This window comes from Lathamus discolor, chromosome 7 (genome assembly GCF_037157495.1).
Source record: "Lathamus discolor isolate bLatDis1 chromosome 7, bLatDis1.hap1, whole genome shotgun sequence".
NCBI lineage: Eukaryota > Metazoa > Chordata > Aves > Psittaciformes > Psittacidae > Lathamus > Lathamus discolor.
In genome coordinates, this window is record NC_088890.1 from 17164528 (window position 1) to 17189903 (window position 25376).

A 25376-nucleotide genomic window follows, 5' to 3' on the forward strand; every position below is an offset into this window, starting at 1 on the left:
GGATGGTAACACTACACCCCTCTGCAGGTGAGCAGGGCAGATCCAGGCATCTTGAGGGATGATGGCATCTTGATCCAGGCATCTTGGGGCTTGACCTGCCCCAAGTCCACCTGGTGCTTCCATCAGTGCCAGCAGCAACCATGCCAGGGAATTTCTTCAGCAACAGTGGAAGGATCCTGGAGACACTGCCTATGGGCATAGATACTGCTTCCAACCTGCAGACCAGCTCGTCCTGGGATCCCTAGCCTGCTTTGACCATGACAGTAAGGGCACCTAGAACATGAGCTGGAATTAGTGGGGTTAAATGCAACAAAGCAACATGAAGTATAAATAGTAGGTAGTTTCATATTGTACTTTTACTGTTCTATGTTACTCCCAAACATCCTGGAAATCATTATATCCCAGCAGGACCGTTCCTGGCCCTGACTCCATTGAACAAAGAGATCCAAATGTCTGGAGGCAGTTTTGCTTTGTACCACCAGCTCTTAGCAGGTATCCTCCTCCATAGTTTCCCACTTGGAGAGTGCAAGCTAAAAGCCAGCCTCCATGTACAAACCATTAATCAGTGTTACTTCTCCTGCATGTGGGTACCCTAATATTTACTTGTAGCAGAATTGATGGCTGGTAATTTTGGACCACGTTTGTGCTTTGATGAAAGCAGTTAGGGAGATTAGCTGTCAGCATGGTCAGACCATGAGCCACGGAAAGGGTGACAAGGATGGTTTCAGGCAGGTTCAGATCAGTGCAGATGCCATTAAGGTGTAGTATCATAGCATCTGTATTGCACTGTAGTTGAAGTCTGAGATAATAAATTAGGCAAGAAATTGCTGCAATCAGATCACAGTGATAAAGTGGTATTAAAGTGGACAAAATGCCTCCCAGCCTGAAAACGGATGTGACTCTCCCACAGGCTTGGTTTTGGGAGGGAGGCACAATTAGCAGGACTGGAAGTTGCCCAACATATTTGGGTGTTGATGGGCTCAAGGAAAGGCACTTTGTCCATAAGGTGCCGTAGCAGCTGCTGACATGGGTATTCAATAAATGAACACATCAATTGATTAGAATAATCTTATTGCTTTAACCTGGAGGCTTTGGAAGAAGTTCAGACTGGAACAAGGCATTGATGGTTGGCAGATCAAAGCCAGCATTTCTGTGCGTGAAGAACCCACAAAACTTGATTTAGAGGTTAGTCAAATTGAACTCTACCACTGCTTACAATTAGCCCCAAATACCCTTTTGCTGCTCCTGGTGCTCTGTATGAAAACACCTCTTATATGCTCCAGGATGCTGAGATACTGTCTAAAGTGTTGCCCAAATCTGCTGCATTTTTGCGGAATTCTGGTCTATCTGTGCTCATCTGCAGCAGCTGGCACTGATCCAGAGACCTCGATGAAATCATCCACTGGGAGAAACTTTTGAAGATTAGTGAGACTTTTTCCCATCTGTGATGTCAGTGCACAAAAATCTGTCAGCTCGATTGTTCTGCTGCAAAGTCTTCCCATGTATGGTGTTGTGGCTTACTGGATTCAACAAGCTGGTGCACGTTTGCTGAGATGATACCACTTTCTTGTTAAAGACAGAAAGACAGCAGCGTGTCCCACTGCCTAATAGCACTGCTAATTCCTCACTGGCCTTGGCTGGAGTGAAGTACAGAAGTACTGCAGTTTGGACGAAGTTCCATTATATCTTGAGGGCTGTAAAAGGCAGTATAACACCCTCCTCCCTCCAGAGCTGGCTCTGCCTTCCCTGTGGTGGTCATGATGTAGCTGTTATAGGGGCTGTTGTGAGAAACTGGGGGTTCCTCTCTCTTGTAGCGGCAGAGCAATGGGTTTGGGAGGGTTACTCCCTGGCAGGGAGCTCAACTGTGCGTATTCCTCTGCTTCCTGTGGAGCTCGACTGTGCACATTCTCTGCTCATTATGGGACACTTATTTTGGCAGGTTTTGCAATCAGGACCGGCAGGCACACAGGAGTCAGTGTCCAGGAATATCCTGGCGCTCCCAAGCCAGCAACCGTGAAATCTTCTGCCATGGTGCTGCCTGTGTCATGGGAAGGGTTCGGAATGGGGTCTCTGAAACGTCACAGCATCCAGAGCTTGCTCCATTCTCCAGATATGGCCAATCACTCCCCGGCCCCCTTGTCCATCCCTCCATGCACATTTTCCCCAGGGTGAGCAGGTTTTCAATTGAAGCTGTCATCTTGTATTACTCCTGATCCCTCGCCACAACCATAGCTGGTTTCACTATCATATTGCAAAGGACTTTATGAAATATAAAGTTATTGGTGTTACATTTCATTACAACTCCTCTGAACTCTACAATTCTGTAGCACTTCTTGGGCTAAAGCAGAGCTGAGGCTGGATGCTCGTGGCCACTCTCTCAAGGGCAACCAACAGCCTTGGGCTGACAGCATCAATTGGTAAATTTAGGCTTTCAGAACTAGACCAGGCTCTGTTGGTCTGGATCCGGGACCAGGCTCATGTTACTGCAGCTCTATGCGAGCAGCAGGCAGGTGGCTAGTTTGCTGCCTAGTCAAGTGGAAAATTGCAAATGATCCCAATAGCACTTGGTGTTATTTTATTCATAAAGAAAACACAATCTGATGCAGATGAGCACTGCGCTGACCTCCGCCTGTCTTTGTCGCCAATGCCATTCTCCTCCCAGATCCTCGCAACAGGGCTGGCACAGCCCTCCCATGGCCATGAACACTGGAAAATTGAGTCTGGTTTCACACAGGCTGCCCAGAACAAAGCACAAAGACCAGCTAAAGCAGGGAAGCAGCAGGATGGGAAGGGGAGCTCGCTGGAGCTGTCAGCTTTGAGGCTGGGAGCCCCACTGAAGCTGCTCCCTGGCTGCAAGGGGATGACCTGTGGATGGGGAGATGGAGCGCGATGCACCAGACCTCAGTCAAAAACTTGCTGCACATTGATGAGAGCAATCAGTGTCAGGGCTCAGCCCCACGGCAGCTGGTGTGCAAGGCTCATTTGTCAGCATTCAAGCTGACTGTGAAGCCTGACATCCCACTGTGAAGGGCATGCTTCTTGGCAGCTCTGCAGCTCTGCAGCACAGACTGGAGCAGTGCATCCACCCGTCCATCAGCATCAGGTGCCGATGGACCTGCTGTTCTCCCTTGGTCCTAAGGAAATCCTTGCCTGCAGTTCAGTGCTTTTTTATCTGGTCCTTAGCAATGTGCAGAGCACATAATGCTGGTTCATGCCAGCACAAAGCCAAATTCTCACCCTCCTTATCTGCATCGCCCACCTCCATGTTGTTAGCAATAGTTAGGCTGTTGCTATGGATAAACCACTCTTTACCTGTCTCAGGAGCTTATATTTTGCTCTGTGCTGGAGCTGTGGTACCACTAGTGATGTGAAAGACTACTCCACTGTTCCTGGGCATGCTTCTGACTACATAGGAAGCACATCAGTCACTGGCACAAAAGCACTTCAGCAGTTTTGGAGCAAATTGCTGTCATGCTGCAGAAGGACCATTAAGACACTCTAAAGTGCCTTGAAGAAAGGTATTTTGCAAAAGTGAGGCTTATGCCACATGACTTATGGGGACAATATTTGTTTCTGGCAGTGTCCCACACTGTCCTAGAGCTGCCAGGCTGCATTGGCATCATTACTCCATTTCAAAACTAGGGACTACATCAGGGGCCAAGGATAGTTCTGCATCCGAAATATACTCTTCTGACAACAACCTTGTTGTGCTCTTTATCTGCCCAGGGTCACTAGGATTGGTCCTCAGCTTGCAAAGATGAGGTTTAGGGCAGAAATTCCCTAGGCACCTCTGGCAGCAGCTGGAGAGGCAAAGTGGGGTGGTCTGTTCCCTGCACCTGGCAGCAAGCCAGGTCCTGGAGCAGACCTCAAAGGGAAGAGGCCAAAAGGCAGGAGGTTTGGCTGTTGCCTGGGCTGAGATGCTACCTGCCAGGCTGCCCACCACCACAGGCTGCTCATGGAGGAGGCAATGGAGGAAGAGATGAGGCATGTCTGTTGGCTCAGGGTTCACGAAGAGGCAGCAAGTGCCACTTGAACAAGCCCCCCAGGAGAGGAGCAAAGCAGCGAAGCCTTTAATTGCTTTCATCCATTTTTATTTGAGGGATGCTGATCCTTCCCAGACCTGGGAGCTGCTGCATTTCTTATGCAGTGATCTTCCCATTAGGACATTGTGCAGCTCTCTTCAGTCCGAGCACTCTTCCATGGCTCCTTTGAAGCCATGCAGGCAGCACTGGCTGGTACTGGCCAGCCTCTGCCCGTCCTCTGGAGGGGCTGGCAGCATCTGCATCCTGCCCAGCACCCTTAGCATAGATCAAACCCCTGTATCACAGCTTCCCACACACAGACTGGTGTGACTACATGTCCTGTGCTTGTGTGCACACCCCTGTGCTGCTTCAGGGCAAAATCAGCTCTCTAGAGAGTCAGTATGGGTATCGTGGCACTTGGTTTTGCACTGTGATAAAGGGTGCAGCATACAAGCTGCTGATCTAGTGCAGCTGCGGAAGCAGCAGTGGGTAAACACAGAGCCTTAAACTGTAGCAGCTGTGTCCAAATTAGTTCCCGCCTGCACCGAGTCCATATAAGCCCTCTCAGGACCAGAGCATTAGTTCTTTTGGAAGTATGGAGTGGGTTACAGTAAGTGCTGGAGCTGTTTTACCTGTGCTGAGCTGAGACTTGGGATAAAGAGGTAAGAAATAAAACTGTGATCTCTTTCCAGGAGCTAGAGCAACTTACTGTAATGAGATGCTGCAGCATTTTATTTTCTTTGAAAACTACAAAAGCCTGGAGCAATGTCTCTGTTTAACCAGAGTTCCCAGATGTCACCAGCTGTGTGACTTCAAAGTGTTGAAGAAAAGGCAAAATAATGTTGCCTTAGAAAGCTTCTCTGGCCTTTTTGGGACCAGTTCTGCCCCAGCTCTTCCATGCTAGGCTGTGTTTTGTCAGACAGATGAGAAAGCTTACAAGTGTTTACTGTGTTGTGAGCCTGAGTTGCTGTTTTCAGGGCATGTTATTTTTTCTCAGAAATGGGTTTTTCATCAGTGATCTCCCCACTCTCATGAGGCACTTAAGGGGGTTTTCCTGTTGTGTAAAGTCATCAGCTCTCATTCCTGTTCCTCTGAACCAAACCTTGGTGCGGGCTGCATTGTGATGCTCCAGGATACTGAATCATTCTGGTTCTCAATTAGCATCTGAGTTCTGGCTTTGCTCCCAGGGCCAGTGCCACCAAACAACTGGTGGTATTCAGTGGCTGTCGGCAGGACTTGTTCTGCTTATGGGCTTTGGCATTCATGACCCCTCTTGCTGAAAGCAGAGTGGCAGCCCTGGCCAGTGAGGGGGGATGGCTGCTGCTCCAGCAGCAGAACAGGCAGGGTCCCTTCAAGGGCTGTTGAGCAGCCTGGGCACAGGAATGCCTGAAAGAACTGGCAGGGTGTCGTGGTTTGAATTCAGCCATGCAGTCTCTCTCCCCCCTCCTGCTTCCAGAGGGATGGGGAGGAGAACCGAAAGAATGTAACTCCCACAGCTTGAGATAAGAGCAGCCCAGTAACTAAGGTATAGCACAAATCACTGCTGCTACCACCAATAATAATAATGATAAGGGAAATAACAAGGGAAGAGAATACAACTGCTCACCACCTGTTGACTGATACCCAGCCTGACCCAAGCAGTTCTGGGTAACTGCCCCCAGTTCTACATCCTAGGCAAGACGCGCTGTGGTATGGAATACCTCTTTGGTCAGTTTGGGTCAGGTGTCCTGTCTCTGCTTCCTCCCGACTTCCCCTCCTCCCTGGCAGAGCATGAGACTCAGAAAGTCCTTGGTCAGAGTAAACATTACTGAGCAGCAACTGAAACCATCGGTGTTATCAGCGCTGTTCCCAGGCTGAAAGTCAAAACCACAGCACTGCACCAGCTACTAAGAAGGAGAAAAATGACTGCTACTGCTGAATGCAGGACACAGGGACACTGGCTACCGGCCTTCTGAAATAGCTGTCAGGAAAAGCCGGGAACATCATCCTGTGCCAGCAGGTCTGTGGAGCACCATGGGGCTGCAGCATCCCAGCCTGTAATATCCCCTCTCATGTAAGAGGGGCTGCTGGACCATGGTGCCTCTCCTGGGTATCACAAGCTGCTGTGCTTCATGCATCTTTGTCTTTCCACAGTGACCTCTTCTGGGAGCAATTTGGGACTTCTTCCTCATCTGATTTTTGAAGCAATTTCAATTCCAGCTGCTGCTTGTGCCAGTAGCTAAAGGGAAGATGCTGGTGATGACAGGTCCTGGGGCTGCCTCCTTTGGCCTTGTGTGATCAGTGTTCCTGTATCAGGACAGCCACTGTGCTGGTCCCTTTATGGCAGGTTTTTCCCCGTGCTGTGCTGCAAGGCATGAAACAGCCCTTTTCTTTCTCATTATAAACTTCTCCTTTGCCAGCCACAGACATGGCTCCTCTTGTTTTGCCTTACTTGCTCCTGTGCTTTCCAAAACAAGGGCCCAGGGCTTTTGTAGATGGGATAAGAGCTTCTAAGCTCATGCATGTTAAGAAACAACATTTTGGTAAATCTGGATCTTTCATTTAATAATGTACATTTTTTAAATTTTTCCTTTAAATGTTGTCTTGGCATTTTGGAGCTCTGCTCCCTGCATGTGTGTATCTGGTGCTGGGGTGATGCCAAGCAGGGTGTATTGGAGCTGAACTGTCAAGGTTAGCTCCATGAAAGGGGTGTGTGCTTTTGGGTATTCACCTGTGTGGGAGCCTGGGGAAGGGAGTCCCTTGCTCAGCACTAAGTGATGCTGGGGAAAAAGCAACTGCTGTTTCCTGCCTCCTTCAGGATGGGTGGAAAACCCTAAAAACCACAACTTTCAATTCTTATTCTCTCCCTGCCCTGTTACAGCAGCAGGCAGGTGCCTTTTTAAGATTGAGACCCTTCTGACAGACAAAATTTAAGTCAGACAAAGTCTTCTACAGAGATGCTTAATAGAAACATTACCCTACTATTACACACAGCAGAGCTGCTGAAAAGGCAATAGCACTTATTTACCTATTTGAGAGCCTCCTCCTACTAATGAGGGGCAGACCAAAATAATTAGTCCCCTTCTCACCCTTTTGCATGGAATTTTTTTTTGAGCTTTTCATTCTGGCACAGAAGTGTTTGTTTTTGCAGCCTTCACCTCTCTTACTGTGTGAATAACATGAGATCGCCGGTAACAAAACCGTGAATTGCAGTTAAGTGTGTGGGTGGAGCAACTTGGCAGAAGTCAAAGTTGGTCTGAAGTGGGACTGTGGCCTGAACCAGCCACGCTGGGTGGCTGAGGGACATGGTGTGTGTCCTGAGCCACCACCCTTGTTGTACGCTGAAGAGAAGGGTGGGTGAAAGACCAGGCGAAAGCATGTCTCTGGCAAGGCTGTGGGGATAACCCTTGCCAGTGGGTGAGGTTTGTTTGTGAGGAAATCCCACCAGCAGCTCCCAGAAATGCTGGTCCTATCCTGTGATGCTCAGATGAATTCTAAAGGATGCTCTCAAAGCCCCAGTTCTCAGCATGGGCAGCCAGGTACTGTGGTTTGCCTGAACAAATAGAGCCTCTCTCTCTGGCACTGGCATGCTGCCTCTTGTTGTAAAGCACTTGCAGAGCAAAGCTCCCTGCTCAGTAGCAAGGCTAATCTCAGCTCATCTGACATTACTGTAAACTGACATGCTTGGGAATTTGGGGACAGTGAGCTTTCCTTGGGGAAACAGCTACTGTGCAAACCCTGCCTTGAGGAACCAGGGAGGAAATCAGTGGAGAGGTGCCGGTGCCTGGAGACACGGTCCCTTGCAACCTGCCTGGGTGTCTGGGAGCACTTGCAGAGTGGCTTGCGGTGGTTAGAGCATGTTACCAGGATTCCTGTGCCCAGTGGGACTGGTGCTCTGCAGAGCAGAGGAATCGGCATCAGCGTTGCAGCATCCCTGAACCGGTCCCTGTCATAGTCCTTGCCTTGAAGCAAAGGGTACCCCTGCAGGGGACTGTCTTGCCGGAGCCCTGCTATTGGCTTGGACTCACAAGGCAGTGGTGATACCAGAACAGGTTGTTTGGGAGCAGCTGCAGCTTTTGAAAGTAGAAATGTCTTTGGAGCCATGCTGGCAGCCTTTCTAGTCCCTTTTGTCGTGGAGCTGGGAATTGCCTTGTGTTCCACAATTCACTACTGTAATCCTCTTGGAGTGCTGCTCTGGTATGAACTTAAAAGGGGTGCAGCTGAGACTGCTAATGCAGGCAGGGCTGGTGAGGGGTGCTGAGCCTTCCTCCTGCTCTGTGCTCTCATGTGGGTCCTCTAGGATGTAGCTGGTGTATGGGGTCATGGCTGTCAGCTCCCTATACCCTGAGCCATGTTAGTTCTGCAAGGTCTGGGGAAGGAAAGCTTTCCTGCCTGTCACCTGGACCTGACTTTGTCCTTGGGAAGGGCTGGAGCCTGCTGTGCATGCCCACCCTGGAAATGCAGCAGAAGGAGTTGTCTCGTTTCCATCCCTCATAGCTTCAGCCTAAGAATAAAGCGCTGACCAGTGCTGCCAGTCAGAAATCCCTGCTCCGAGCCAGCTGGGTGGTAGCACAGGCTTTTGTTGACCCAGAGAACATTTGGGAGGCTGAAATTGGGGTGAAATCTCTGGCTTTTTGATGCCCATAGAAGTAAAACTGTTTTGGTGCTTTCTGGAGCTGCCAGCAAGCTGGTGCAATGGGAGATCCTGAGCTTCTGGGAGTGTTTCAAAGCCAGGCCATTCAGTGCTGGGTTGTGATAGGATCCCATCCTTTCAGAAAGAGGGAGCAGTGGGGAAAGCTGTCCATGAACCATCTGGTCTCAGGGTCGGGATGCTGACATAGATGGCCTTGTATGCAGCAGGGCTGAACTGGGTGGCACTGAGACAACCCTGGCCTAACCAGCTTATTCCTTGCTTTCAGTAATGCCTGTACAAATGTGCTGAGGCCTGAAGGTCATGGCCATGTGAGCAAAGGTCTGGGATTTGTTATGGGCAGTGTGGCTCCTCCTTGGTGTGCTGCTGTAGCCCTGAGCAACAGGAACAACTGTGGTTCCCTGTGTGCTGGATCCAGTGCAGCATCAGCATCTCAAATGGGTGTAGAAGAAGCCGGGGGCTGGCTGGGAGCACCTGGCACTTTTCTGAGGTCCAGAAAAATAGATAAATGTTTACTAGTCCCACATCAGTCCTGATTTCCTTCTGAGAGCTGATAATACTGGCCAGTGGGTTGCTTTTATGAGTATTTCACCTGAGGCAGTGTCTAGCTCTGGTTTTGGGAGAAAGCCCAGCAAGTCTGCAAGCTTCCAAAAGGCCTGGATGAGCCTATGGCTCTGAAGGCCACAGACCATGCTCAGCTGTGCATGTAGGGTCCCTCCTGGGGCAAAGGGTCACTGCTGTCCTCATTGCAGTAGAAGTTAATGACCTAGTGTAGTGCACGAGTGTGTTTCTCTTTAAACTGCGAGACAAGCTACAGAAGTCTAATACCTGATCAGGGCATCACAACTGAAGAGTGCTGATGCATCTCTAGCACTGAGGTCATCAGATGTGAAAGCAAAATGACATCAACCAGCATCCTAAGCACAACCATCTCTAGCTGTCTCAGCATGGCTCTGACTCCATAAAGCCCTGTTTCCTTTCAGAGCTGTTTGACCGCTCTTCCTGGGGGATTTGGAGGAGAGGAAGATGCTCATGGGTGCTGTGTGAACCAGCTCCTCCCTGTCCCAGGAGGGAGATGGTGGCAATCACAGGCCAAGAAATACTTGGTGCTCACTCTGCACTGCATCTGTGGGCAACAGTCTGCAGGCTGCTGGATATGCTCACGGCAAGCCTGCTATTCCTTCCAAGAAAGCCAAACTTTCCCTGTCCCAGTGCAGTGCTCTGATCCCCTCCTTGTTGTCCTGAGAGCCCTGATGCTCAGCCCATCAGGTACAATTAATCCAGCCCTGACGAGTTACAACCCACACCCAGGAGTGGGTCCTTTCCCTCTTAATTCCTCACTGCCATCAGCTGCCCTAGTGGCAAAACAAGCACTATGTGAGCAGATGGTGCTGTCTCCATCATCCCGCCACTGCTCCAACATCCCTGAATATAACTGCCCCGTTACCTTCTTCCCATGAGCTGCCCCCATGGTCCGACGTGTCAGCTGTGCTCTGTTCACCCGGGGTGCAGGACACCCAGCTCTCCGTGATCACTGGCCCCTGTTATTCCTGTGGGAATGCGTGGCTGTGCAGCTCCCGGCTCCTCGGTGCCTGCTGTGGAGAGACACGGGTGAAATCCAGCCTGTCTGCAGTGGGGTCGAGTGGGAAAGCTTGCTTTTCCTCCCTTCTCCCAGCACGTGGAGAACTCATTTTCTTCATGCACCTAACGGCTGGCTCGCGCCCAGGCTCTGCCCGGGCACAAAGGCAGCTTTCAGGCTGTGGATGCCTGATTTCTAAGCTGGGATCTGTATTTTGAGAGGCTGTGGAAGATTATAGTAATTGCACTTGACAGGGCAAGATGTCACAGGATGCGGATTTGCCCGGCTGTGGGGTCACAGCACCTGTCAGTCCATGCCTGTGGCATCCTTCCTAGCTACTCCTTTGGTGCTTTGCCACAATGAATATGTACCCCCAAATTAAAGGAAGGTTACCCCGTCTGCATCTTGGCTCTTGCCTCCTGTTGCAGCACTGGATTCAGCAAACTTTGTTGCTATCAATACCCCATGCTGCCCGTTTGCTGCTGCAGTGCTGCAGCACACCATGGTCCCCAGCTGAGCCCAGGTTACCTGGAGCTGCGTCAGGTCAGGGCTTGTGCTTGAAGTCTCTGGGGGACACTGCCTGGTGGAAACCAGCTGTGTAGGTGCCTGTCTCTGGAGTAAAACAGCTTCCAAAATGCCAAGGCACTAAAAACCTGCAGTTGGGCATTGCTGTCCCTGCACCCGCCACCCTTTTCAGACCCTTTTAAAACATGAGCACGTTATATTTTATCCTGAAGCTTCCCAGATTGTGGACTTTTGAATAGCTCCACTTTATCAGGACACAGTGGCTTTGGCAGGAATTGCTGCTCAAAACACTGGCTGCTGATTGAGGTCCCTGCGCAGCGATTGCACTTTTAGCTCTCGCTATTTGACAACAGTGATGTACCTTTGTAATAGCTCTGTGATTCAGAGCTAGTTTGAACAGCCTGTAGCATGCTGAAACACGCATCTCCCTTTTTTGGCTTTAAACCAGAGTTCTAATGTGCATTGCAAAAGGCTGGGAAGAGTTTCCTGTGGCTGAAAGGGCCTGTAGCTGACGCTGTGCCCTGGTTTACACCATGCAGCTCTTGGGCTGTTTTCAGTTTGGCTTAGGAGTGAATCTAGATCCTTTGAGGGGGCTTAAAATAGTTGGCATATTTCTGCTGGCAGGGCTGTGTGATGTGAGGGCTGTTGTGTCTGCTGCCTTGTGTTGTTTCTCGCTGCTGCCATGGGTAGGGATGATTCAGCGTTTGGGATTAAGCGCTGCTGTTGCAGCAGATTTAGGGATCAATGTACGGCAGAGGCTTCCCTAGGTGTGATGAGGTGAATGTTGAGAGCACAGGAGGAGAAGGTGGGATAAAATACTACAGCTATTGGGGGATTCCTCTATGGTGGTTGTTCTGGGCTTTTTATTTCAGTTTTGGCACTGGAAGTTCTTAGAGGTGTTATACTTTCATTTAGATATTTTTTCTTGTTTAGGGAAAACTGGTTGCGTCGCTGTTTTTGGGTGGTGGTACTGGGGTTTGGATGCAGGGTTTCATTTGTAAGGATGTGATTTTTCTTGGCCGTATCCTGCCAGTGCTCCTCGCTTGTTATGTTCCCCTGTGGAGATCTAACTTTTTGATGACTGATGTGAACTGCCTTTAAAGGCTGTGCTGGGGCAAACCCTGCTGTTAGAGGCACAAAGGGCTGTGCAGGACAACCTGTTACCCTGCACAGCTCCCAGTGCTCCAGCAGAAGTTCTCTACCCTCTGCTTTAAAAAATGAGGAAACCCCAGATATAATCATAGGAAATTGAAGTCTGTGGATGATGCAAATTTGTCCCTGTCCATGATGACAGATAAACCTGAGCCATCAGCTACATAACTCACCTGATCTCTGCAGTGCTGGAGCTCAGGGAGGGTTTGGGTACAGACGGTGCTTGGGTGAAGGCATCCAGACATGAGTGAGGAGCAGATGCTTCCCAAGGATCGCCTCAGCATATGCGCAGCAGCATTCTTCCTTTCCCCATCCAAACAAGCAGAGAGGAACCTTGTGGGATCAGATGAGCTTTCCCTGGCTTAGTTCAGAAGCTGTCTGGAAGGGATCTTCCACCTTTCCCTCTTCTTTCTCCCCAGCTTCCTTCACTATGGAAGGAGGTCTGCAGGGCTTTGCTGGCCCTGCAGTGTCATCCAGCCCTGGGGTGGGGAGCAGCTCCCGGAGGTACGAGGGTACCTGCAGGGGGGTGTCAGCCTGGATGTGCTGAGTCTCTCCAGGCTGATGCTGACTCCGGCTCTCCTGGTAAAAGGCTGCCACCTATTGGCTATGCTGCACAACTACAACTGCCTGAGAAACTGAGGGTAAAGTCAGGTTGGGACATCTCTGGCATTATCCTGACCTTTGAGGATGTGCTATGGAGGATTTAGCTTGGATTTAACCCAGGAAAGATGCAACCACGTGGACGAAATGCTCTGGTCTACAAATATTAACCTATATTGCTGCAAGGCGTCCCTGAGGCCTTCTGGCCTTATTGTGGCTCTAGGAGACAGTGGGGGGTTGGCAGGGGCTCCAGGGGGAGCCCACCAAGGTCTGAGCATCCCCGGGGATGACTTTGCCCCGTGCTGTGTGGGGCTGGGGAGGTGGGAGCACACATGTGCACTGCTGTGAGATGGGTGATGCTGATGCCCAGCTAGTGCAGAGGATGTGGCATGCAGGGAAAAGCATGGATTAGGCTTGAAAATGGAAACGAGAAAGTATTGGTTTATAGTTGGAAATCTTACCGAAGAAATGGGGCAAACTTTCTACAGTTTTTTGTTTAATAAGCGAAAAATAAAATACCCTGAATTGACCCATAGATGAGGACAGCTTGGCTGAAGCCTCAGGCTCTGAAGGCACTTGTACAGCTCTCTTGAGCTCTACACAGCCAGTTTCTGGGAGCTGCTGCTGGGCTGTGTGACCAAGCAGTTGGGGAGCTGGGGTCAGTGGGGTTGGGGACCCCACGATGGGGCTGGTGTCTCTGTGAGACTGGTGGAAACTGCCCTCCATAGCAGGCTGGGACTTGATGCTAATCCATCTTCCTGGGTGCACAGCCCTCCATCTCCAGCAGCTCAGGCCAGCCGTCGTACTTGTTTGTCGTCTTATTGTTTTTGACGTACTGAAGGGAAAAAAGAGAGAAAATGACTGAGGTGGTTGGTGGCACAGTGTGAGTTTGCAATGGGCAAGACTAGAAGCATGGGATAACACCACCGGCCCCTGTCTTCTGCCGGCAGGTAGGAGAGGTGCTATGAAAAGGATGGAAGCCTTCAGAGCTGGTGACAGAGCAGACCTATGCACCTCTTCAAAGGGGCTCTTGTTCTTCAACCCTTTTGCTCCCAAGAAGACCCAGTTGTCCCTGAAGCCCAGCTTGCTCACGTGGCTGCTGCCCAGCTCAATGAAATGTGCCCGCACCTTGTCATTCATCCTGAAAGAGGGTAAGAAGGTGTTAGTGTGGTGTCAAGTGGGCATCCCCTCTGGTCCCCTCCGGGCTGCTGGCAGCAGCACCTCCAGCTCCCCCCAGCTGTGGGTTTTTGGGGAGTAACATGTTGACCCTGGGGCCAAACTCACTTTGTGGCAGGGTCATCGTAGCTGGCTGCCAGCACGATGGTGCCGTGCTTGACCTCTTGGAGGAAAGTGTCCAGTTTGTTAATGTCTGGGAGAGAAGAGCATTAGGCAAAGAGAAAGGAATTTAGCAGCGACTGCTGCATGGCAGCTGGGGAACCTCCTCTGGGTCAGGGGGAAATCCTGACTGTGCTGGTGCTAGCCAGGATTTGGGATCATAGGCTTGGGAAGGGCAGGCTCTGCACTCCTCATCTTGTGTTCCCACCAGGGCTTTCCTGCAGTGCTCAAGGCTTGTGCTTTCCTCCTGTTGGAGCAACTGCAAGGGGGAATTTACTCCTAAACTTTCCTCACTGTGAAATCCAGTTACTTAAATTTACTTCCCATAGCAAGAAATGAACCTGCTCCCTGCAGAGCTACCTGCCCTGCTATCATCCCTGTACTGCAGGATTTATTCCTCATCCTTCACCTACAGGATGCTCGAGTCCAGTGCCCCATCTAGTGGCACAGGACCTGACTGCCTTCTTCCCAGTGCCTCCCAACACACATCTCGCTTGCAAATTCAGCTTGAAGTCTATGATGCTGCTGTTTCTCCTTAAAGCTCCGGAGTTATCAAGATAGGAGGCTGCAAAACCAAAACGCAGGAAGGGTGATTGGCTCTGGAGAAGGCTCAAAGGATAAATCAAAGCACTATGGAGTGGGTTTAGCGTGTGATTTTTGAGATGTTCTGCCAAAACTCTGGAGAGGTTTGGTAACAGCTTTGCACCAATGTTGGGATTTACAGCATCCTGCACGGCAGTGCCAGGTGGGCTGTGAGCAGGGGCTGTTCCTGCTCTGAGCATCTTCTTGCTGGTAGAAAGGTTGTTTAAAGCTGGCAGGTGAAGGGACACGGTCTTTGCTGCCACAAGGCTCTGCTCCATCTGCCTGGCTGGGGCAGGGAGCTACTTCTCTCCTACTGTGTCCCAGGCTCCTTATTTACCCTCCTATGAAAGGCAGGGAAACAAGCTGCTGCTCAGCCACCCCCAGCATTAGAAAACTGAGTTGAAAGTTGCAAAATCTCAAGATCAGTGTAACTACCTGGTTTCAGAAAGTAGCCTCTCTCAGGTTTTAAGTGCCCTGGTGTATTCAGTTTAGTGGAATTATGTTTTTCAGGCTATTATGTGCATGTAAAAGGAGTGAGAAGCCAATCTTGGATGCAGATGTATTATGAGGACTCCAGCCTCAGGGACTGCTGAGCTTTCAGTGCCCAAGCTGGCAATTCTGGTCAAAGTCCACTAGACTCGATCATTAAATACACCACAGAGGAGCAGCCTGAACAGCCAGCACCGCTGGTGTGAGCCCTGGCTGGCAACCACGGAGCAGCAAAGTGACTGTGCTTACCTCCAGAGTACATGTCGAACGTGTCAGCTGTCAGGAGCTGCCCATTGGTTCCTGAAAGGTTAAAACTCAGAACAGAGCACAGTGGGATCATGCTGGGGTGGCTCCAGGCTTTGCCTGGCCACCAGCTTGGGGTTCCTGCTGTAAAATACTCTGCTTTTCCCTCAATGTGTTATATTTGCTGTGATGGCCAATATGTTGTTTGACAGTTCAAGTGCATGATGCCCATGGGTTTGTTCCCATCTTGCTGGCACTGCTTGCAGCTGTAACTGTGGCTGTGCACCCTGTGCAACGCTGGACTGATGGACTTTTACCTTGGCTACAGTGCCTGGGATTGGGACCCAGTGGTCAGTCTGCTCCTGGGGGAAAAATGGATTTTGGCTATGGGGAGATGGGGGTTAGTGTCCACACAACTCACCATTCACCAAAGCGATGTTCAAGCCTCTGCCAATGTTGTTTTTCACACTGCTCATGAGGCTGGAAGGGAAAGCAGAGAGGATCAGTAAGTAGAGGGATGCCCTGGAGATGCTGGAGCCAGTAAAACTAATGGGGCAAAGTGACCGTAGACAGCAAAACATACCCAGAAGTGTAGCAACGAAAACTACTTCCTAATTTCTTTTTAAACACAAATGCCTGTGATGGCCACTGATGTGCTTGGCAGAGGCCACTTGCCCTGTTCAAGTCCACCCATGGCTGCCTCATCCCTGCCATGTGCTGCTTACACCACGTCATCGAAGCAGATGGAGGGTCCCACCACATTTGCGGCGCCACTGATGATCTTGAAGGCAAAATGGTTCTGGGGGCAGCTCTTAAGGTTCCCACACTTGTGCTGAGGCAGCTGCTTGCCTGTGAGGGGGAAGCAGAGCTACAAGCCATGGTGTTGGCTCTATGGGGGGACATAAGCCATGTCCCCAAGGGGCTGAGAAGGGCTGGCACTGTGGCACCATAACATACTATGGTGGGGCAACACCTGGACCAGTTTCTTGCATGAAGGAGGCTTGTCTTGGGGTTGGGACCAGCTTCTTTAAGGTTTATGGTGCTTTGGGGGTGTGGGACAAGCTGGCTGGGGCACTGGGTGCTGCTTGGTGTTAGCAATGGGATGGCAGGGCTAATTCAATTGGCCTGGTGCTCATTCAAGGCCAGCCCCTTAGGGATTTTCTGCCTGGAGCTTTCCCATTCTTGGCTATGGTAGGGACCTGTGTCAAGTCACCCAGATGGGCCCATGACCTGCTTCCTGATGTAGCCTGTGGCCCAGGGGTGTTTCTGCTAGGGATCACATTAAGGATTGTGTGCTCGCAGAGCCAGCCAAAGACACCACTGTTGTGTGCAATAGCGAAATTCCCCAGTGTTTGGGAGGGTGGGATTTTTGCCTTGGGAAAAGGGCTCTTGAGGGCAGTTATCACCCTTTTACTATCACTCGTGGGCCTGAAGCAGTCTTGTGTGATGGAGATGTAGTCGAGAGCAGTGGTACTCACTGCGGGGCTTGTCCATGGCACCTGTGGGTACCAAGCAGGAAGGTTAGACATGGTGGGGAGCTGCTGGCTCTTCCACAAGCCAGGAGCAGCTGTTCAGGCACAAAGTCTCCAAAACTGCTCTCTGTGGCTGCAAGCACCACTTAAGCCACCCATCCTGGTGCATCTTCCTGCATCCTCCCTCCAGACCTGGTTGGAGACATGCAGAGCCTCACCAATCCAACTCCTCAGGCTGATGGCTTTCCAGCTCTGATCGAAGTACGTCTGCAGGATGAACCATGTGCCCAGCAGTGTGAAGAACACGGCCAAGTATCGAATCAGGCCTGCGAGGGGTGTGAGAGGAGCCAGGTGAGTGCAGCAGCATGGGTTGTGGACCAGAGGATCCCTCTGGCTTCTTGGGGACTTAGTCTGTGTATCCCCAGGTTGCCAGGCATAGAGTGACAGCCAGTGCTTGTGTGGTGTGGGAATGCAGCTAACACTCCTTCCTGCCTCCTCTAAAAGGACTCTGATCTCTTAATTAATATCTCTAGAGCATGTGGCAATGCTCAGATAGATATTACCCTTCTACTGGGAGGCACTATTCATATTTCTCTCTGCATCAAAGTAAATCTGATAATTAGTCAGAATGCTATTTAAATCCAAGTATTTCCTACGTTCCCAGCACTGGGAAGGCTGCTATCTCCCAATTAGTCACTAGCTACAGCCAAGCAGCTGCTAACACAAATGTGATTGACATTTAGCTTTAAAACAGCAGTCATCAGAGCAAAACGTTCCAGTCCTGCATGGAAAGAGAGTAGAAAAATACACTTATAGTGCAGCTGAATGGCTCTTAAGCAACCAGGAACATCTCAATAGCCGTCTCTTTCCAGCTGCAGAGGGTTTCACTGGGAAAAACACAACAGCCTGAAATCTTCACGAAGCTGAAAAACCTGATGCTTATACAAAGGCTCTTTCCCATGCTTCTGGCAGGGGAAGGTCAGGGTATACATGGGCTTGGAAGGGGTCATGTAAATGAGAAGCAGGTCTAACGTACTGTAGAAAAATGGTCAGAGAAGAGTAAACCTGTCTCGCTCCTTACCTGCCGTCCGCATAGTGATGGGGAGAGAAAGCACAGCCAAGGGGGTGGCCAAAAGTCACAAGTTACCCTGAGGAAATAGAATGAAATAGCGTAAAGCATTCCTGTAACCCACCAAAACCCACCAAAGCATGACTCTGCTGCCCTGTGTGCTCCTGTTTCATATCCTTTTCTATTCTGCTGATAGTGATGAGCTCAAGGAGCCTATCTCTGATTATGGTTTTGGTGCATTTCCTTCTGGGATGATGCAAAGTAGGTTTCAAATATTAGGGGCTGCAAAATGCCATCCGAGGACAAAATGTGATTTCGCTTTGCCCAGTCAGGGGAATAAGCTTGTCCCTTCGGAAAGGGAAGGGAAGAAGGGCAGGGCTGGGCAGAGCAGCCAGGTTTGGGGATTCCTGACTTGGAATGGAAGTATTTCCACTTGCCCAAATTGTGCAGTGTCTTCACCCACACAGATGGTGAGTGGTTGGAACTTGGAGTGTGAGCTGTTTCCTACCTGAGTGAGCACATCTGTCCCCCCACTTCTGCTGCCACCTTGATGTATGTGGCTGGCACCTCCTTAGTGCTGGGATTATGCTCCTACCTTTGAAATTCGGAACTGCAGCCTGATGAATGTTCGTCCTGGGAACTCCACTGGCGTCCTAAGGTAAACTGTCACATGTGAGATGTGTGCTTAGGGTTAAAGAGCCTCATGTTAATGAAAGGAGCCCTTCAGTGAGGCTTGTCATAGAGAATTTGTAGAAGAGCTATGCTGAGAGTTGCTTTTCCTGTTTGAAGGATAAATAAGGAGCACTGGGTTGTAGCAGGGCTGGGCTGAAAGCTGATTTCAGGTTACTGCATCATGAGGAAAAAGAGAAGAGCTTTGCTTCCTGCCCAGCCCTGCTCTGGGTTACCTCCCAGGGCTTGAGCTCAGGAGAGCTGATGTGGCCCCTGATTCACCCAGCATTCCCTCTCAGCACCCTTGGGAAATGCTGCCCTTTGGATTCCTCTGCACCCTGGGGGAAGCTGCAGCACCATCCTATGGAGCTTTTAGCTTTGAAAAGCAAGATGACAGTGATCTGCATTGCAGGAGGAAAGTTTTTCTGCTTGGCCTGAGACCCCCAAAGGGAGTTTGCAGTGGGCCAGGGTGGCTGGTGCCAGGTCAGAATGACATCCCTGCAGGGATGTCTCCATCGCCTGGAGCCTGCACTGCTCCCTGCGGAACCCTCCACTGTGAGCCTGTGGCAAGGAGGAGCTGCCAAAGCCACTCCAGCAGGGAGCTAGCAGCTTCCCACGGTGGAATGGCCTCTTGGCTTATCTGCCTTTTAAAGGAAGCCTTGGAAGGTATTTGTGTACTCTTGTGTATCACAGCAACGTGTTCTTGATAGTGTATCAGCCAAGCACACTTCCTTCCCAGCAGCATCTCACTTCTCTTCACTGTAGCTATTCCACCAGGAAGGCAGCCATGAGCAGGGATCTCTCTGCAGGAGGTGACACAGGGCTCTCAATGCCCACAGCCCTTCCTCTCACCACCTTATCCTGGCCTATTCCAGCCCCTGGCATGGCATCCCAGAAATGAGTTTTAAACTGATACTGGAGCTGGCATGAACAAGCCTATTTCACTGAGCTGGTGGAAGAGCCACAGACCTGCAACCGGACAGTTGAAAGGTTTTGGAGGGCAAACACTGCCCGTGGCTGGATCTGGGCTCTTGCATTTTGCTCCTTTCAGCATGAAGTTTTGCTATTTTAATGCAATGAGTCTCTCCCATGCCAGGGTCCCCCAGCCCGGTGCCTGATCTGGTGATGGGTGTGGTAGGTGCAGAAGAGCTGTCCTTAACATCCCCCTGGTAAGTTCCAAAGGCTTCAGAATTGGTATCACTTTGCTTTTGGAGCTTCTGCAGCTGCCATTCCTCTCAAACACAATGAGCAGAGCCTGGAGCTGGTGAGGGTTTGGACCTGGGCTGTGACTTGGACACAGTGAGAGGAGCAAAACTCCATTGGGTTTGCAAAACTGTCCCTGTTTGGTCCCCACTGCTGCAGGTGACACTGGCCTCACCAGGGCCTGTTGCACAGTGCTCTCTGCCAAACTTGTGTTTGCTTTACGCAGAAAGTGATTTCATTGTGAAGGAAATGGAAAAATAAACCTACAAACAGGAGTGCTTTAGGGAAGTCGTGTATTTATTTGGGCTTTTTATCTTCACCTTAATCCCAGGTAAAATTTACTGGGTGAAGTTCCAAGTTCCTGGAACCTGAATGCATTACAGGAGGGTAGCCCTGACCTGGGATTTCTGTTCTCTTTCAATTGTTTGGATTGATTTTCTCTTCCCTCCTCCACCCCCTCCAGCTGTGCTGGGAAAAAAGATGACTCTGCTTTGGCATATACAAGAGGGTAACATGCAGGAGAAGGGAAGGAACCATGGTGGGTGATAGGCAGTTACTTGTCCAATAAACCTGAAATCTATTTGCTTAAAAACCGTTCCAGGAACAAGAAGGTTCTCAGACAAATATTGATAAAGGGGTCTGTGGTGTTGTAAAGCAAAGGCTCCACCCTGGGTCTGCTTGGGATTAAAGTGCCGCTTGGCAGCACTGAGTTAATGCTGCCAAGAAGAAACCCAGGCAGATCCCTGCCTTTGCAGGGAGGTTTTCCGGGATGCAGTAGGTGAATGTTCCTGTTTCTTCCCAGCACTGCAGGAAAACTTCATTTGTCTTCCCCAGAAACTTCTCCCTTTGTTGGGTTTGGGATATTTTTGCTGCTTTTCAGCCTCACACATCCCTCTCTTTCCCAGCAGGTCCCTGGCCATGAATGAAACAGCATTTTGGTGTGATGTGGGGATGTGGCTCTGAAGAGGGTCACTGCCAGATGTCACCAGTGCCCACACCCAGTGAGTACCCCTCCAAAAGTGAGGGGTTTCCTGCAAAAATGAAGGTAGGGGTGCATAAGAGGGGCTCGTGTTGGGTGGGAGCACATCCACCCTGTGTCCAGGGATGGACAGAATGGAAGATGCTATAATGCCATTTTTAGTCACAAAAGGAGACAATCTGACTGAGCTTTGAGTTATGCAATGGAAGAGAGCTGTTTGTCAGAGGGCTTATGAATTCCTCAGCTCATAAAAGCTCTTGGCCAGCTGCTGCATCTGCCAAATGGCTGGAGCGGCCTCACAGTGAAACTGCCCCCAGTGCCAGCCAATAGTCAATCGCAGTGAGGCCCTGATCCTGAAACAGAAGCAAAACGGGATGCACGGCGGTGGCAGGCAGGGATGCTGAGCCCTGTCTAGGAGCAGGACTGCAGCCAAGGTGCGATGTGACACTTAGAGGTGCTGCACACATCCACAACCACACATTCTCTCTCTTGCTCTTTTATTTGTCATTGGTGGCCACTTGTCTGGCTCTCTGAGTCCAAAGATAAATCATTATGACATTGCCTCTCCAGCAATGTCTGCCCAAGCAGTGCATCAAGAGCTGCAGCAGTGATGAGATGTTGGGGATTGCATCCCCTCTAGCATAGGAAAGCAGCTGGTAGCTTGGTGGGGATCCCTGTGCTGTAGATTACAGGTACCAAAGTGACTCGTGCCAAAACCCCAGGGCAAAAGGAGGGACACAAGTGCTGGTGTTCAGGGATGGCAGCAAGCTGTCTGCTGGGTAGAGGTGCTTCCTGGGGCTGAAAGGGAAAGCGTGGACCATGCTGTAGTCCCTTCACTGGGCAGTTATGGTGAAAGGTTCTGGTTTTGGTGATTATATGTGTGGAAGGACCTGAAATGTGTTTTTTGGCAGTTAGCAAAGCCCTGGATGCCAGCACCCTGAGGGCTCCTGGTCAGTGCATTAGGAGGTGTCCTGGTAGTCAGAGAGTCGCATGCTAGAACATTCTTCAGCTCTCCAGCTTATTTATCTGCTTTCCCTCTGTGCAGCCAAGCCCTGGATGCTCTGAGTGTGAAATTGTTGGGAGACACAGTTGCTTTTGTTGTCATGTTGGAGGTTTTGTGCTGACCAGAAAACTGCTTTCTACCAGAAAGCACTTGGTACCTTGTGTCTTCCTATCTTTCCATCTAGTCTGCTTTCTCAGACCTCTGCCTGACTCAATACTGGTGCTGTATGGGCAGCAAGACCTGGTCCCTAACAAGCTTTCTCAGCAGTGCCAGAAAAAACAGACAATATCCTGAACAGCAGATTGGCCTTAGAGAAGCTTCACACTTTGCATTGTGAGCACCCTGCAAATTCATCCATACCCATGATGGATAAAGAACTTTGACATGCACTGTGCATCACACAGCTGATTGCACCACATACGCCATAATGGGTGGAAACACAGACTTGACTCTTGCCATTAACACAGGTAGTTCATTAATTCTATCTCTGAAACCAGCACAACTGCACCGCACAAAGAATGCCAGTGCCTGGTGCTTCCCCTTCACCTCCATGCTATGAGAAGGAGGAACAACTCCACCCTTCTCTGGGCAACCCACCAACCTGCCAGCAAGTCAGAAGTGCAGCAGAAAGGCATCATTTCAGTCATGCTCTAGAACCCCCATTTGCCCACGAGGGCAGGGCAAGCCTACATACCGCTCAGCGTCCCGGGTGTGCCGTCCCTCTCTGCGGGCTGTGTGTGTGCTGGGGCATCCTGGGGAGCTGGGACACCACGCGCTCGGTGCTGGGGCTGCCCAGCCCAGCCTGGCCGGGCCCTCGATGACTCAGGGCACCTCCCTTGTCTCATTGCCTGACACAGGGCTGGGCACCCAGCGTGCCATCCCACAGGCAGCAGGGCCATACGAGGGGAAATAGAAAGTGATTTCTGCAGCCGTAAGCTCACATGTGTCCTTTCCAGGTTTTATCCACTTTGGCACTTTGGCACTTTTTTTATCTACATTGCCACATCAGAAGAGGAAAACTTTTTTCAGGATGGGCACCATCCTGACCCTCTGCACTTGCAGTAAACCAGCACCTCAGGCAGTGTGGCTGGTGGAGAGTGCCGCAAGGGGGGGTGGGGGTGGGCACAGGGTGAATCCAGAATAACCTGATCTGGCAGGTTTCCCCCCTGGGTGTGCTCCATGTGTGTATGCCAGGCCCAAGCACTGCTTCGCTGCCTGTTGTTTGCAGCAGGCTGGAGGTTCCTTTTTCAAATCAGCATTTGTTTATCCAGCAACAGTCCTGAACTCTAAAGGAGTCCAGAGTTAACCGTGGATATAGATTTAGGCAATTTTCCTTTTAATCATTTATTGTTATTATGTTTCTGAAGGTAGAAATCACTCCTTAGAGACTCCAGCCCTGCAGTTAGCTCTAGAAGCCCTATACATTTTCCAGAGCTGAACCTCATTTACCTGGTAGCGGAGAACAACAGTGTTCCCATTCCTTATTCCTTTTCTTTTCCATTCCCATCACTTAGAAGAACCAAACAGCTTCCCCTGGAGCTTTTAAAACAATTTTCAACCAAGAGCCAGTGGAGGAGATGTAGCAGCAGCAGCACTGCCTTTGGGACTGCAGCTTGCAGAGGGCTGGAGTGGAGTTCCTATGGGACCACTGCTGCTCCCTGCTAATTAGTTCACTACCTGAGGGTGCTCTCTCTGTAAAACTATGTACTGAGCTTCGCTTTGCTTTCCCTTGGCTTTGGCCACCGTTGCTGGGCAAGGGGTGCAAGGGGTTATGGGCTGTACATGGGAGGAAATTGCAGGCTTTGCACCAAAACCTTCCAGACAGGGAGCAGAAAAGCACACACACAGCTGGGCTTTGCACTGGGATAATGACTGCCCTTGGAAGGAGATTTTAACTGTGGTGAGAGCCTGGGCTTAAAGAGTGCAGTCTAAATCAAACCCCTCCTCCCTCTCTGGGGAAATATCCTTCCTATTAGTTTGTTTAGCTGCTGGCAATAACTGGCTCAGCTGAATAACTAAGTGCCCCAAGGCCTGGTGCACTGCAGTGCCTGTCTCTGCTCTTTCCCCCTGCTTCCTGCCCACACAGGAGCCGGCCCATGGCATGGGGCTTGGGAATGCCTCTTTCACAATGAATTTCTTCTCCTGCTTCACGTGACCCAATTCCCACTGTGTTCGCTATGGAAGCAGAGATGTTGCTGCTTGCAGAGGAAGTGGCAGGGCCGGGAGCCTCATCCTCCCAAGGAAGAAACCTTGTGTGAAATGCTTCTGCTGTCTGCAAGTGCCTATTTCATCCAAGAGGCTTCCTGGAAACCAGAGGAAAGGATGGTGAGCTTTGTGCTTTCCCTGGGGGAGGTGGCTGTGGCACAGCCCTGGTGCTGGTGTGGGGAGCCCTTGTGTCCTGTCCCCACATCCTGTGGCAGCCCAGGGTTTGCCCATCTACTGTGGCACACAGCAGAAAGGTGCTTTTAAATCTCATACAATGCTTGTGAATGCACCAAGTGCTGGGAACGGGGATCAGCTTGGTCTCGACTCAGCAAATAATTAAGTGGTGCAGTGCAATGGAATTACATCAGTCTCATCTGCAGCTCCTCCGGGAGGTTTCTGCATGATACAGAGAAATTAGGATAAAATCATAGATATGAAATCAAAAAGCTGCTGGGTGGGAATGAATAATCTGTAGTGCAAAGTCACTGCACTGCGATGAGTGCGATGGTAGATTCGGCAGGAGTGAGCTCTTTGCCTCTTCTTCCACCTCTCTCCTCATTATCCCTCCTGGGTGCATGGGCCCTGTGAAGGACCTCAGCATTTCGGGTGCTGGTGGCTCCTGCCAGAAGAAACCTGCAGTGGCTGCAGGATTGTCCCTCCCAGGAGCCGTGTCCTGTGAAAGCTCAGCACCGGAAAGATGCTCCCCCTGAAGAACCCTTGTGTGTGGGGCTCTGCAGGGACAGGCTGCTTTGCAGGGAGGTGTTTGCTGGGATAAATTCATGTTAAATTCTCCTAGGAAAGGTCTGGTCACTGACACATGGCAAACTGTCCTGTGAAGTGCTGTGGCTGTATGGTTGCAGATTGCTCGTGCCAGGCTAAGCCATGTGCCACAGCTGCTAAATGCAGCACCTTTAAAAGGAAACAGCCTTTCACTTCTCTCTTTGTCTAGTGTCAGACATGACTTGCATTTCCTGCTCGCTGCATGTGAGAGGTGGATGAGGGTGAGGGTTGTCCCTACAGTCCACATCTCCTGTGCCACTTCAAGGGATTATTCCCCCACTGATAAACCATCCTGCTCCAGTTATCACCTCTCCCATTTTTAACATAGGTTAATTCATGAACTGAAGGTGAATCACGCCAGCATACTGGCTTCACCAGCATCTGGGTGAAACACAGGAAGGATTGCCTTGAGCTGCATGGGCTGGAAGAAGAAATGTGTGAGGACAAAGTTTGACAGGAGGGATGCTCTAACAATATTGAGCAAAAGGTGAGGAAAGCAGTTTCCCAAGAGGAGAGGGGTTGTTGGTGCTGGTGGGTGTCTCCAGGCAGCACAGTGATGCTGGCTATTGGGGGTGCTGTTGTGCAGCGCATCCACTGTGCCCGCTGCATCCCTGGCAGCGCAGCCCACTGACGCCGGCTTTGCTGCTGGGAGAGAGGAATAAATAAGGGAAATCATAACTGCTTTTGCCATTAAAAGAGAAATTAGCTCGTGCAGTGCTAAGCCCTCAGTCTGCGGGCCCAGCGCAGCCAATCTGGTTTGATTGTTTCCCAGGACTCCTCTGCAGCCCAGCAATGACAAATACCAGGAATTAACAGAGTGTAATTACTCTGTATTAGCT

General features: G+C 50.6%; 2 protein-coding genes across 7 annotated transcripts in view; one reads left to right on the plus strand and one right to left on the minus strand.

Annotated features, from left to right (window-relative positions):
- The first annotated feature begins 4613 nt into the window (after positions 1–4613).
- Positions 4614–25376, plus strand: part of CFAP20DC (CFAP20 domain containing) — an 83848-nt gene continuing 63085 nt past the window's right edge. Inside the window, exons 1-5 of one of the 5 annotated variants that reach the window (XM_065687420.1) lie at positions 4614–4684; positions 13459–13659; positions 14936–16980; positions 18166–18356; positions 20476–20615. In XM_065687420.1, coding sequence (XP_065543492.1) covers positions 20493–20615 — 123 coding nt within the window. In that variant the 5' untranslated portion in view covers positions 4614–4684; positions 13459–13659; positions 14936–16980; positions 18166–18356; positions 20476–20492. Of the gene's footprint in view, positions 4685–13458; positions 13660–14935; positions 16981–18165; positions 18357–20123; positions 20349–20475; positions 20616–24865; positions 25025–25376 lie in introns of those variants that run through there. The other 4 variants (XM_065687422.1, XM_065687421.1, XM_065687425.1 and 1 more) reach the window with 4 other exon arrangements.
- On the minus strand, positions 13159–18643 carry FAM3D (FAM3 metabolism regulating signaling molecule D). 2 transcript variants are annotated; one of them, XM_065687433.1, is made up of 10 exons: positions 18294–18643; positions 17711–17777; positions 16848–16955; positions 16636–16656; positions 15883–16006; positions 15579–15637; positions 15164–15214; positions 13793–13877; positions 13523–13649; positions 13159–13343 (listed from the first exon to the last, which is right to left on the minus strand). In XM_065687433.1, the coding sequence occupies exons 2-10, from the start codon at positions 17721–17723 to the stop codon at positions 13254–13256; spliced, it is 678 nt and encodes a 225-aa protein (XP_065543505.1). In that variant the 5' UTR covers positions 17724–17777; positions 18294–18643; the 3' UTR covers positions 13159–13253. The 2 variants fall into 2 exon arrangements, with proteins under 2 accessions (XP_065543505.1, XP_065543506.1); XM_065687434.1 differs by lacking the exon at positions 15164–15214.